The sequence below is a fragment of the Hyaena hyaena genome, unplaced genomic scaffold (genome assembly GCF_003009895.1).
Source record: "Hyaena hyaena isolate Hyena2069 unplaced genomic scaffold, ASM300989v1 scaffold_9, whole genome shotgun sequence".
In the NCBI taxonomy this organism is placed as follows: Eukaryota; Metazoa; Chordata; class Mammalia; order Carnivora; family Hyaenidae; genus Hyaena; species Hyaena hyaena.
The window spans coordinates 1,081,044-1,093,794 of NW_024080641.1; the positions used below are offsets into that span (position 1 = coordinate 1,081,044).

General features: G+C 51.8%; 1 protein-coding gene across 7 annotated transcripts in view; it reads left to right on the forward strand.

Annotated features, from left to right (window-relative positions):
• Positions 1-12,751, forward strand: part of VRK3 (VRK serine/threonine kinase 3) — a 34,316-nt gene that overhangs the window by 1,656 nt on the left and 19,909 nt on the right. For 4 of the 7 annotated variants that reach the window (XM_039247348.1, XM_039247362.1, XM_039247373.1 and 1 more), the window contains exons 3-6: positions 400-587; positions 4,967-5,106; positions 6,113-6,262; positions 7,452-7,646. In XM_039247348.1, the coding sequence (XP_039103279.1) occupies positions 4,968-5,106; positions 6,113-6,262; positions 7,452-7,646 (484 nt within the window). In that variant the 5' untranslated portion in view covers positions 400-587; position 4,967. The remainder of the gene's footprint in view (positions 1-399; positions 588-4,966; positions 5,107-6,112; positions 6,263-7,451; positions 7,647-12,751) is intronic. The other 3 variants (XM_039247339.1, XM_039247358.1, XM_039247366.1) reach the window with 1 other exon arrangement.

Genomic DNA, 12,751 nt, shown 5'->3' on the forward strand with positions numbered 1-12,751 from the left:
CAGATGAGGCTGGACTGTGCTGCAGTAGCAGCAGCCAACATATCTCAGTGGCCGAACCCAAATTCAAGTTTGTCACAGATACAAAGCCTGGGACCACTCCAGGATATTTTGATCTTGTGGCTCCAAAGTCAACAGAAGGGCTTCAGGTGTTCTGTGGCTGACTCCTGTAACTTAACAAGAGTGCTCACCTGTGTTTACCCCTTTGAGAAGATAGATATGTCCATTCAAATGTCACTACCAGGACAACAAACCAAGCGCCACAGCCGGTCTCCAGGTTTCCTTCGAGGCTAAAAGACGTTTGGCAACAGCCTTTGCGCTCTTGACGTCGTACGTGGCTCCTTTGTGGGAGATGAAGGAAGGGCACTTTTCCACCACGGTGTGGTTTCTGCTCTTCTGCAGACCAAGGGGAACCAGAGCCCTCACCTCTTCTGGCTGAGATTTCTTTCATTAGCTGTTTGGACGGCCTGCGATTCTCAAGGGCAAGCACTAGAAGTCCTAAGTCAGCACCAAGAGGCAACAGAGAAACCTGGGAGGCTCGGAACTTCTGGAAAGAGAAGGGGAAGAAGAGAAAAACTAACAACTGGAATGTAAGTTGGATACGGGGCATGATCCGTTAATAAGAGCCACTAACGTAAAAGGCTTTCCGGGGATCAGGCCCTCAGCGCTTTATAGAGATGTATTCATTGAGGCACCACCAACCACTCTAACAGTCAACTAAGTACCATTAGACGCCCCATTTTACCGTTGGGCAGACTGAGGCAGAGAGAGAGAGGGTAAGTAACATCCGGCATGTAGCGAATTTGGAGCCGAAATCCAGGAGCCTGGGGCCAGAGCTAGACTTTAAGGACTCTTCCTGTTTACAGATGCAACAGACACCAAGCTCTATGGTGAATACAGGAAAAGGAGTTTGATCAGACTGAGCCAGACACAAAAAGATAGTTACGGCACCATCTCACATATAGATGGAATCTTAAAAACTCCTACTAACAGGGAGTAGAATGGGGGTTACCAGAGGCTGTGGGGAAAAAGAGGTATTGATCACAGGGAACAAACTTTCAGGGCATCTGGCTGGCTCAGTCGGAAAAGCAGGCGGCACTTGATCTCAGGGTCATGAGTTGGAGCCCCACATTGTGCATGGAACCTACTTTTATTTTATTTTTTAAATGTTTTATTTATTTCTAGGAGAGAGAGACAGTATGAGCAGGGGAGGGTCAGAGAGAGAGGGAGTCACAGACTGAAACAGGCTCCAGGCTCTGAGCTGGCAGTCAGCACAGGGCCCGACGCGGGGCTCGAACCCACGAACCGTGAGATCATGACCTAAGCAAAAGTCGGACACTTAACCGACTAAGCCACCCAGGTGCCCCGCATGGAACCTACTTTTAAAAGAAAGTGTTGGGGAGGACACAACCTTTCAGTTATGATTGACAAATTCTGGAGACTACGGCAACTATAGACAATAATAGTGTATCAGATACCTGAAATTTGCTAAGAAAGTGGATCTCAAGTGTCCTTGCCATGCATCCAAAAATAGCTATGGGTGGTGACGAATATGTTAATCAGGTGGTTGTGGTACTCATTTCACAATATGGACAAATTTCAGAACATCATGTGGTATACTTTACATATGTACAATTAGGGGCGCCTGGGTGGCTCAGTCGGTTAAGCATCCAACTTCAGCTCAGGTCATGATCTCATGGTTCGTGGGTTCGAGCCCCATGTCCGGCTCTGTGCTGATAGCTAGCTTAGCCTGGAGCCTGTTTCAGATTCTGTATCTCCCTCTCTCTCTGACCCTCTCCTTCTCATGCTGTCTCCCTCTCTCTCTCTCTCAGAAATAAATAAAAAAAAATACGTATGTACAATTATTTGTCAAAATTAAAAAAGGAAAGAACTTTCTTGCAAGCTGACATGAAGTCGCAAGCAAACTTACTTTGACTTCTGTTTCTTTGTTTTTTTAATGGTTTTATTTATTTTTGAGAGGAAGAGAGACAGAGCATGAGTGGGGGAGGGGCCGAGAGAGGGGGAGACACAGGATCCAAAGCAGGCTCCAGGCTCTGAGCTGTCAGCACAGAGCCCGATGTGGAGCTCAAACTCACAAACTCTGAGATCATGATCTGAGCCGAAAGTCAGACCTCCAACCAAATGAGCCACCCAGGCGACCCTCGACTTCTGTTTCAATAGCCAGTTTATAATTGCTACGGTACACCAAGTCTTAGAATAAAGAACGAAGGAAATAATCTTGTTTTCATTTGCTATTTAAAACATATAAATAGGGGCGCATGGGTGGCTCAGTCAGTTAGCCCTCCAACTGGCTCAGGTCATGATCTTGTATTTCACGAGTTTGAATCCCATGTTGAGCTCTGTGCTGACAGCTCAGAGCCAAGAGCCTGCTTCGCATTCTGTGTCTTCGCATTCTCTCTGCCCCTCTCCAACTCATGCTCGGTCTCTCTCAAAAAAACCACAACATCGGGGCGCCTGGGTGGCTTAGTCGGTTAAGCGTCCGACTTTCGCTTGGGTCATGATCTCGCAGTTCGTGGGTTCGAGCCCCGCGTCGGGCTCTGTGCTGACTGCCAGCTCAGAGCCTGGAGCCTGTTTCAGCCTGTGACTCCCTCTCTCTCTGACCCTCCCCTGCTCACGCTGTCTCTCTCTCTCCCCTAAAAATAAATAAAACATTAAAAAAAAAAAACCACAACATTAAAATATATAAATAAGCAAATAAAATGTATATACTTAAAAAATAAGTAAGGAGCACCTTGGGTGGCTCAGTCAGTTAAGCGTCCAACTTCGGCTCAGGTCATGATCTTGCAGTATGTGAGTTTGAGCCCCGCGTCGGGCTCTGTGCTGACAGCTCAGAGCCTGGAGCCTGCTTCAGATTCTGTGTCCCCCTCTCTCTCTGTTCCTCCACTGCTCACTCTCTGTTTCTCTCTCAAAAATAAACAAACATTAATGAAAAAAATCTATTTAATAAATAAAATATATCTACTTGAGAGGTACCTGGTTGGCTCAGTTGGTAGAGCACGTGGCTCTTAATTGCGAGGTCACGAGTTCGAGTCCCACGTGTGGCGTAGGGTTTACTTAAAATTAAAAAAGAATAATTTTTTTAAAAAGTAAAATGTATCTACTTGAAGTACCCATAGCGCTGGCATCCTTGTTGATTTTCTCTTCTTCGCTGAACTAGCTTAATCCCGCACTTACTGGGTGACTTGTGTCCCTCAGAATTTCATCATGAGAAATCCCTGACCCTGAATACCTCAGAATGTGACCATACTTGGAGATAGGGCCTTTAAAGAGGCAATTAAGGCAAAATGGGGTTGTTAGGGTAGACCAGCCCTCGTCTGAATGTTTGTGTCCCCCTCTCCCAAAATGCATATTTTGAAATGCTCATGCCTGATGTGATGGTATTAGGGAGTAGAGCCTTTGGGGAGGAAGGTGGGTCAGGAGGGTAGAGCTGTCAGCAGTGGGGTTAGTATTCTTTTGAAGGAGACCCAAGGTGGCTCCCTAGCCCCTTCTACCATGTGACGACACCGGGAAAAATTGTCAGTCTGGAACCCAGAAGAAGGCCTTCACCAGAACCCAACCATGTGGCATCTTGACCTCGGAGCCCCTAATCTCCAGAACCATGGGAAATAAGTTTCTGTAGTTTACAAGCCGCGCAGTCTGTGATACTTCATTATCGCGACCCAAGCAGACTAAAGCAGGGCCCTCATCCCATATGACTGGCTCCTTCTAAGAAGAGATTGGGACGCAGTCAGAGGAATGGCCGTGCGAGCACAGAAGGCGCCCATCTATCTGCCAGCCAAGGAGAGAGGCCCCGGAAGAAACCAAATGCTCACACCTTGATCTCCGACTCCCGAGGAAATACATTCCTGTCGTTCAAACCACCCAGCCGGTGGTGCTTAGGTACAGCATTCCGAGCAGTGAATACACCTGCTGCGTCCTTGTTTGTAATAGGCTCTATGTTTGCCTTTGGTTTGGATTTTCACAAGTATTAGGAAATATTCCGGAGACGCACACAGCCTAAAGGATAATATCATGAACACCTGCGTCTCGCTAGGTCCGGAGAAGACAGGCTGTTTGTAGTAACAGATGCTAAAGTGCTGGTGGCTTAATGCTGCAAAGTTTGTTTGCTGATTGTGAGATTCCAGGGTGGACCAGACAGCCCTTCTTCATCTTGTAGCTATGCCGGCTGGAGTAGATGTGGTTTCCGGGGCCATCCGTGCCGACGGGTGGAGGGAGGAGGTCCTCTGGCTCTTAACAGCCTCAGCTGGGAATTGACTTCCGCTCACACGCCATTAGCCAGGACTAGTCCTGTGGTCCCAGTGTAACTGCAGAGGACCCCCGGGAAGTGTAGGGGAGCCCCTGGATATTTAGTGAGCCCTCACGGTCTCTCCCATCCATCACGTGTGTTCCAAGGAACAAACATCACAAATACGGGGGAAGGCCCCCAGCGCGTCCGTGACTGGAGCAGATTTTCTCGCCTAACTTTCATGGACTCCAGGGCATTCCTGTATCTTCTGTGATGCTTGCAGTTTCATGTTACATTTTTCTGCTTTTGACCTGCCCTGGGCCATTGGGGAGTGACAGGTGGCTAGAAGCTGGACGAAGCCAGCGGGAACTCGTTTTAGAGGTGGCCACTTCCTGGGGCACCTGGGTGGCTCAGTCAGTTAAGCATCCGACTCTTGGTTTTGGCTCAGGTGACAATTTCCTGGCTTGTGAGGTCGAGCCCCGTGTCAGTCTCTGTGCTAACAGCACAGAGTCTGCTTGGGATGCTCTCTCTCCTCTCTCTGCCCCTTCCCCATTCTCTCTTTAAGTAAATACATTTAAAAAAGAGTGGCCACTTCCTAAGAGAGTATATTCCAACGTGGTAACTTTTCTCCCTTTTGCAGTCTTCATGGGGAGCTCAGATGAACTCCTCGCTGGCAGCTGATAAAGTTTTGCTTTCAGCTTCCTGTTCCCTCTTGTTTTCTAGCATGATCAACTTCTGTCCAGACTGTGGCAAAAGTATCAAAGCAGAATTCAAATTCTGCCCCTACTGCGGGCATCCTTTGCCTGCGGAGGAGCCTGAAGAGTGCCAGAGCTTTGTCAGACCGCTTACGTCATCCTTCCGAGGTAAGAACCAGCCCTTTGAGGGGTGATGAGCGCATGTATGTGCGCACCAGGGGAGGGGGGACGGAACCTCTGCGGTCTGACCGGCATTGATCCTGGAGCTGCCCAGGACTCAAGCTCTGTCTGTGCTCAGTCTCAATTTTTTTAATGTTTATTCATTTTTAAGAGACAGTAAGTGAGTGGGGAGTTGGGGGGAGAGGGAGACACAGAATGGGAAGCAGACTCCAGGCTCTGAGGTATTAGCACAGAGCCCGACGTGGGGCTCGAACTCCTAGACGGTGAGATCGTGACCTGAGCTGAAGTCGGATGCGTAACCAGCTGAGCCACCCAGGTGCCCCAGCCTCCGGTTTTTTGTTTTTGTTTTTTTTTAATTCTAGGAGAGAGAGAGAGACAGCGTGAGCAAGGGAGGGTCAGAGAGAGAGGGAGTCACAGACTGAAACAGGCTCCAGGCTCTGAGCTGGCAGTCAGCACAGAGCCCGACGCGGGGCTTGAACCCACGAACTGCGAGATCATGACCTAAGCGAAAGTCGGACGCTTAACCGACTAAGCCACCCAGGCGCCCCTCCAGCCTCCAGGTTTTAAAGCTGACAACTCAGGGGGCGGCTGGCTGGCTGGCTTAGTTAATTGAGCATCCAACTCTTGATTTTGGCTCACAGTTCACAGGATCAAGCCCCGGCGTCTGGCTCTTCGCTGACAGGGCAGAGCCTGCTTGGGATTCTGTCTCTCCCTCTGTCTCTGCCCCTGCCCTGCTCATGCACAGTGCATTCTCTCTCTCAAAATAAATAAATAAACATAAAAGAAATAAAAGAGAAGCTAAGACCCAAGGAGGAAAAAATAACTAAGACAAAGGGTTAATTTGCTTAGATATTTAGGTGAGCGAAGAAACAAGGCTTGGCTCTGGGGACTGGAGGGAGGAGACAGTTGAATGTGCCCCCAGGGTTTTCCAGTTTAGGGTTCCCTGGTAAAAGCCCTTGTCATTGCAGTCTGCATTCGGTCCTCCCTTCCCCAGGCTCCAAGAGAAAGAGGAGCTCCAGTTCTGAAAGCTCTTCCAAGAAAGTGAGATGGTCCGGCGCTGTCACCTCCCCCTCATCATCCGTTTTCTCCGATGCTGACAGCTCTGGGTCTGAAGATCCCTTGAGACCCTGTGAGAGACCCAAAGGTGAGAGTTGGGGTCACGCTGGCCTGACTAGATGGGGAAAAGGTGGGTCATCGGACAGTGTCGGGGGCGTCCTTCCCCTGCTCAGGCATCCCCTACCCCGCCTGGACCCGCATCGCAACACCCGCAGACTCCGGTCCATCTGCACACGGCCAGAGCTGCCCCGCCCCTCCCTGCACACAGCCTCCTGCCTCCCTCCTCCTCCCCACCCAGCCCCAGCTCTTCATCCTGGGGTCCAAGGGCAGCTCTCTAGAAAGCCTTTCCTGAGCACCGCAGGCTAGATCAAGGCTGCCTCGCCTCCCTCCAGAGCCTCTCTCTGCCCTGTTAGCCCCCAGGGCCGACAACACTCTCCTTTGAGCACACGCCTCCAGGCTCCATGGCCCTTTGTAGGCTCCATGCCTCACTTGTAGACTGAGAGTCCTGTGTGGGCAGGGACCAGGGGGATTCGTGTGCCTAGGCCTGGAGCCAGCCAGCGGGCGTGGGAGTCTTGACCATGAGCCCATCTCCTTCCTAGTGGACCCTTGGATCCAAAGTCACGGCCTCGGTGCCTCCCCTGTGTCCCCTGTTGTCCTCCAGGCCCCACTGCCTCTTGTCATTCTCCGCCTTGGCTGGATAGTGGGCGGGGGGAATAGAGTAGATAATACCTTTCCTTGTCTCTCCCTCCCCATTTCCCCCCATTCTGTTGCCAGTCTGGGGGCCCCTCGAGGGCACGACCTCTGTCTAACAAACTTCTGACTCCACTTTATACTCAGCACAGGGGGGCCAGGTCCTGTTTCAGGATGTTTTTGGTTGAATGCCTGGCAGGTCTTTTTTCCCCTCAGTGAACTTCTATTCATCCAACAAGACCCAACTCAAATACCCCCTCCTTCGGGAAGTCTCTCTTGACTTCTCCAGGCAATATCAGTCTCTCTCTCTTAGCCCTCTGTATTGTCCTGTTTTGGACTCAGTTCTGACCGATGGTGTCCAGGTCAGACTCCGCCACCAAATCCGGGGCTCCTAAGGGAAGGGCCCAGGTCTGATTCCTGTGTGGGTCCCCAGCTTTGTCGCACAACGACCTGATTCAGGAAATGTACCAGGAAGCGTTTATTGAATGAACAAACGAATAAACAGTATGATGAGCAATGTCGCATTACCCACCTAACTTGTCTCTCCCGGTTGCTGCGTTTTCCTTATGCTGACCATCCTCCCGCAGGGGCCCGGAGCAGATCCCCAACCCCCAGAAGCAGCCCACAGGCGACCAGGCAAAGCCCTCAGACCCTGAAGCGGAGCCGGGTGACAACCTTGCTTGAGGCTTTGCCCACAGGCACGGTGGTGGCAGACAAGAGCGGGCAGCGCTGGAAACTGGGAGCCCTCCAGACCAGGGACAGCCAGGGCGTTCTCTATGAAGGTGCGCTGTCCACAGGTGGGCGGGGCTGGGTCCAGCAAAGCATCTCGGAGGCAGGACAAGGGGCGGGGCCCCCGTTCTGAGAATGGAAGTGGAAGCCACATCCCAGGTGCCCACCTGCCTCTAGAGGGATTCTCTTAGGCTCAGGATTGCAAACCTGCCCGCCTGCGGGGGCTGGGCAGGGACAGGAAGCCTGTTCAGGAGACTAAGAGGTGATCTTAGGGACATCTGGGGACCAACTGGAAATCCTGTGCCGTATGTAAGGCCCCCCTCTCCCGCTCCACGGCCCCCTCTGTCGTGTGGGAATGTAGGCCCAACGTGGCTGAATGGTGAGGACAATGATGAGTGTTCTCAGTCCTGCAGAGATAGCATGGAACAACCTCCTCAAACCAAACTTCTGTGATTGTTAAGAGTGACACAGACCAAGAGAATACAAAAGGCTAATTGCTTGAGTGGGTTTGAACCGCTCTGAACCAGGAGGCAAAGGCGCCTCGTCTGGGTTTTTGTTTGGTGAAGGGGTGAGGCCTGGGTGAGGGTTCCCGCACAGGGGTGGGGGGCCTCATGTGATTTGCCTCTCCCATGAGCACCGCAGGAGGGAGCCCCGGCTTTCTTCTCAGCCTGCCCAGATGTGGAGCAGGAGAAGAAGAGGCAGGGCTAGGTGTAGAAGCTGGCAGTAGTCACACATTTAAAAAAAGAAGTCAGGGGCACCTGAATGGCTCAATCGGTTAAGCGTGTCTGACTCTTGATTTCAATTCAGGTCATGATCACACAGTGGTGAGCTTGAGCCCTGTGTTGGGCTCCACTCTGGGCATGGAGCCTGCTTAAGATTCTCTCTCTCCCTTTGCACTTAAGATTCTCTCTCCCTTTCCTCAGCTCATGCACTCTCTTTCCAAAAAAAATTTAAAAAAGAGTCAGATACTTTGTTACAATGAAGAAAAACGACAACTGTACTGTACTTTTTAGTATTAATCAACCTGACGTTTACTGAGTGCCTATTCAAGGCCACACCAGTTACAAGTGCTGTATGTGGTTTGGGGGGTGGGGGGTGTTGTTATTTTGTCAAATGAGGTTGCCTTTCATCGAAATGATTGACGATTTTAAAGTCTGCTATTCAGTGGGTTGCAGTCTCTTCATCGTGCTGTGTAGCCATCGTGTGTATCTAGTTCAAGAACATTCCCATCACCCCTAAAGGAAGCCTTGTACCAAAGCACTCACTCCCCACGCCCCTCTTCCCAGCCTCAGGCAACCGCTAATCTGTTCTCTGTCTCTCTGGGTTTCTCTGTTCTGGACGTTTCTGATAAATGCAGTGATACAGTCCGTCACGACCTTTTGTGTCTGTCTGCTTTCCCTCAGTGTGATGTTTTCAAGGTCCATCTGCATGGTAGCATGGCCCAGTAGTATTCCAGGAGTGTATATATCACATTCGGTTTCTCCATTTTGTGGGTCAGTGCACGTGTGCATTGTTTCCATGCTTGGGCTTGGTGGCTAGTGCTGCTGTGAGCATCTGGGCACACGTTTTCACGTGGACGCGTGTTTGCTGTGTACTTGCTAACTCACGATGGACATCAGCACTGCCCCATTTTCTAGATGCGCAAGCAGGTTCCAATGCTCAGCACAGAGGAGCCTGACGCGAGGCTTGATCTCATGAACCATGAGATCATGATCTGAGCCAAAATCAAGAGTGAGAAGCTTAACTGACTGAGCCACCCAGGTGCCCCCAGAATTGCAACTTTTAGTACAGCAGCTGCTGACAGTTTTAGCCCACTCTGGCCACCCCCTAAGTTCATCACACCAGTAAGATATGAGAGAGAGGGAGGGGCAGAGAGAGAAGAGGACAGAGGATCTGAAACTGGGGATCTGCGCTGACAGCAGAGAGCCCAATGTGGGGCTCGAACTCATGAACCATGAGATCATGACCTGAGCCAAATTCAGATGCACAACTGACTGAACCACCCAGGCACCCTTGGATCGGCTCATCTTATTCCCTCATGCATACAACCCTGTGAGTAGGCACCCTCTTCCTTTGTCAGTTCCTGAGTTCTAATGTCATCCTTCCCGTCTCCCCGGAACAATTTGGGAGAACCAGTATCGAGTGACCATATAAATCCCTGCAGCTGCACACAGCGTTCTGCTTGTGAGAAGCAGCCTAGGTTCAAGTCGAGGCCTGCCATCTGGGTCTGCGCCCTTGTGGACTGAGGTTTGGCACCCTTGGATCGGCTCATCTTATTCCCTCATGCATACAACCCTGTGAGTGGGCACCCTCTTCCTTTGTCAGTTCCTGAGTTCTAATGTCATCCTTCCCGTCTCCCCGGAACAGTTTGGGAGAACCAGTATCGAGTGACCATATAAATCCCTGCAGCTGCACACAGCATTCTGCTTGTGAGAAGCAGCCTAGGTTCAAGTCCAGGCCTGCCATCTGGGTCTGCGCCCTTGTGGACTGAGGTTTGGGGCTTGCGTCAGTTTCCTGTGGCCACTGTAACAAATTACCATAAATTTAGTGGCTCGAGACAGCACTCCTTTGTTCTCTTACAGCTGTGGAGGTCAGAAGTCCAAAATGAGTCTCACGAGTGTTCTGGAGGCTCTGGGGGTGGAGAGGGTCCTGTTTCCTTGCATTTTCAGGCTTCTAAAGGTGCCCATGTTCCCGGGCTCACAGCCCTTCCTTCAGCTTCAAGATGTATCAGCCTCGTCTGTTTCCATCACCCCCATGCCTTCCCCCACTTTGTCTACTCATACCCTCCCTAACCCCCTTCTTTATAAGAACCCTTGTGGGGCACCTGAGCGGCTCAGTCTGTTAGTTCTGGTTATGCTGGATCCCAGAGCAGCTTCCTTGCTCCAGGTTCAACATCTGGCAGCCGGGGACTTCCACCTGCTTGCCTGCTATGCTCTTGTCTGCATTTAGAGCATGTGGAGACTCTCCACGCATGTATCAGGTTTGCATCAGGCAGGTGTCTCCCCAGGTCCCTGAATCTGGAGCCCTGGGTTGATAGCCTGGGGCCAGTGGCCAAGCCCACGGCCCTTTCTGGGCCCCTGTTGGCTCCCCTCAATAATGGGAATTGCCAAGCCCGTTCTGCAGGCTGTTGGCATGAGGGCCAGTTAGAGGAGATCAAGAGAAAAAGCCCCTCGTAATCTGCAGAGTAGTGCACGAGATCGCATTTGAATTACCAGCTGTCCCTGCCTGCTTCTGAGCATTGGGTGCATATGTGTCACCCACCCATGTGGGTGCTCTGAGCCGGGCACTGTTAGCGTGCCTGAGAGGTGCCACAGCCAGCTCCAGACACCCGTTGGTGATTTCCCCAAGCCCCCTTCTCGCAGCTGGAAAGGGCCCCACTTTCCCCTGAAGTCTGAGCCCTTCACACATTACCCTCTCTTAGGCTCAGCTCAGGTCACCCTTGGCCCTGGGTTCTGTAAACCCTGGGCTCCCACTCTGCTCTGGCTGGAGGTTCTTGAGAGCAAAGATGGCTTCTGGGTAATTGTCACCTCCCTTAGTTCAGCAGCTTGGACAGCACCAACCTGGCTGAGCAAAGGGTAGGAAGGCTTTGAAATGATGGAGGACGCAGAGAGCCTTGGGGATGGACAGCAGCATGTTGGCTTATGGGCTCCAGGTGATGCCGAGCGCTCGTGGTGAGCCTGGCTTGGTGCCAGGCTCCAGAGCTGAATGGGTGCATATTAAGGATGAGGCTGGCTCTGTATGGTGTGCAGTCAGCTGCTGCTGTGCTCATTCCTGCTGGGCCACCTGAGCCCTTGCGTTCAGTCCTGGGGACGGGCTTCACTCCTATTTCACAGGTGTGGGAGTGGAGGCCCAGAGAGGTCGAGTACCTGTGCAGCCACAGTTGATTGCCCGGCATGTAGCGTCTCTTGGCCTCTCTGAGCCTCAGCTCTCCTCTCCTCCTGCAGGGGGCGCTAACAACAATGGCAGCAAGGGCAGTAATCCTAACATTGGAGTAGACCTTCCCTGGGCTGCCCTGAGCATTAAAGGGAGACCATGCATGTAAAGCCCACACTTAGCACGGAGTTTGTCCTTGAGCAGAATGGGATAAGCAGACAGGATGTTTATGAGGAAGAGAGGAGGAAGAAAGTGGGTGCTGGTCCCATGGTCTTTCAGCACGGTTCCGCGTTGGCCTGGCAGGACTGGATCAACCGTTGGATCTGGGCAGCCCCGGCGTTGGAGCTCAGAGGGCTCTGAGGGGCAGAAGTCCACCTGTGACAGCGTTCCCCCAGGTGGGGACGGGGCTGGGACAAGTTTTCATGACCCATGGTACTCACCCACATGTGTAGAAAAATGCAAATATCTGGTGCGTGGGGGGGTCCCCAGGACCCCCCCCCGCCAGGCTCAGGTAGTCACAAGGAGGGCCCATAGGCCTCAGTACATAGTGGGCCACTGTGCATTTCAGCAAAAAACACAGAGCACAGGCAAGGGAGGGGAAAGCCCCACGGAGTGACATCTGGGGGGAGACCAGCACAAGCTTCTGAGAGTCCCCTCCCCATGGGCTCCCAGAGGACGCCCAAGGAAGTGTGACAGCATGTGTGTAGTGTGGTCTACCGGGGGTGCTCTTCAGAGACCCAGGACCCAGTGTTGTTGTTCTTTATATTTATTTAATTTTGGTAGAGCGCATGAGGGATGGAGGGAGGGACAGAGACAGAGGATCTCAAGTGCGCTCTGCGCGGACAGCAGTGAGCCTAATGTGGGGCTTGAACTCACAAACCACGAGATCATGACCTGAGCTGAAGTCAGACACTCAACCAGCTGAGCCACCCAGGCATCTCACACCCCAGGTTGTTATTGGGAGCTGGCCACTTAGGCACACTCTGCCTGGAACGTACCAATGTTCTAGACTCCCAGAAGGAAAGCAGGTGTTCAGCATAATAGTTTGGGTGCAAGGGGCCCCTCTTACCGGTTCACCGATGCTGGAACCCTCCTGAAATCCAAGTTCCCCAGACACCAGCCATGGGCCACCCTTGCAAGCAAGCCTTTCCAAGGACAGAAGTCCAGCTTGCTTGGTAATAACCCTTTTTGTACAGCTGAATATTATCAAAGAGAGGAAGAGGGAGGGAAAAAACCTTTTTCCAAAACCTAAGAAAGAACAGGTCTTGAAAGGCAAGAATGCACT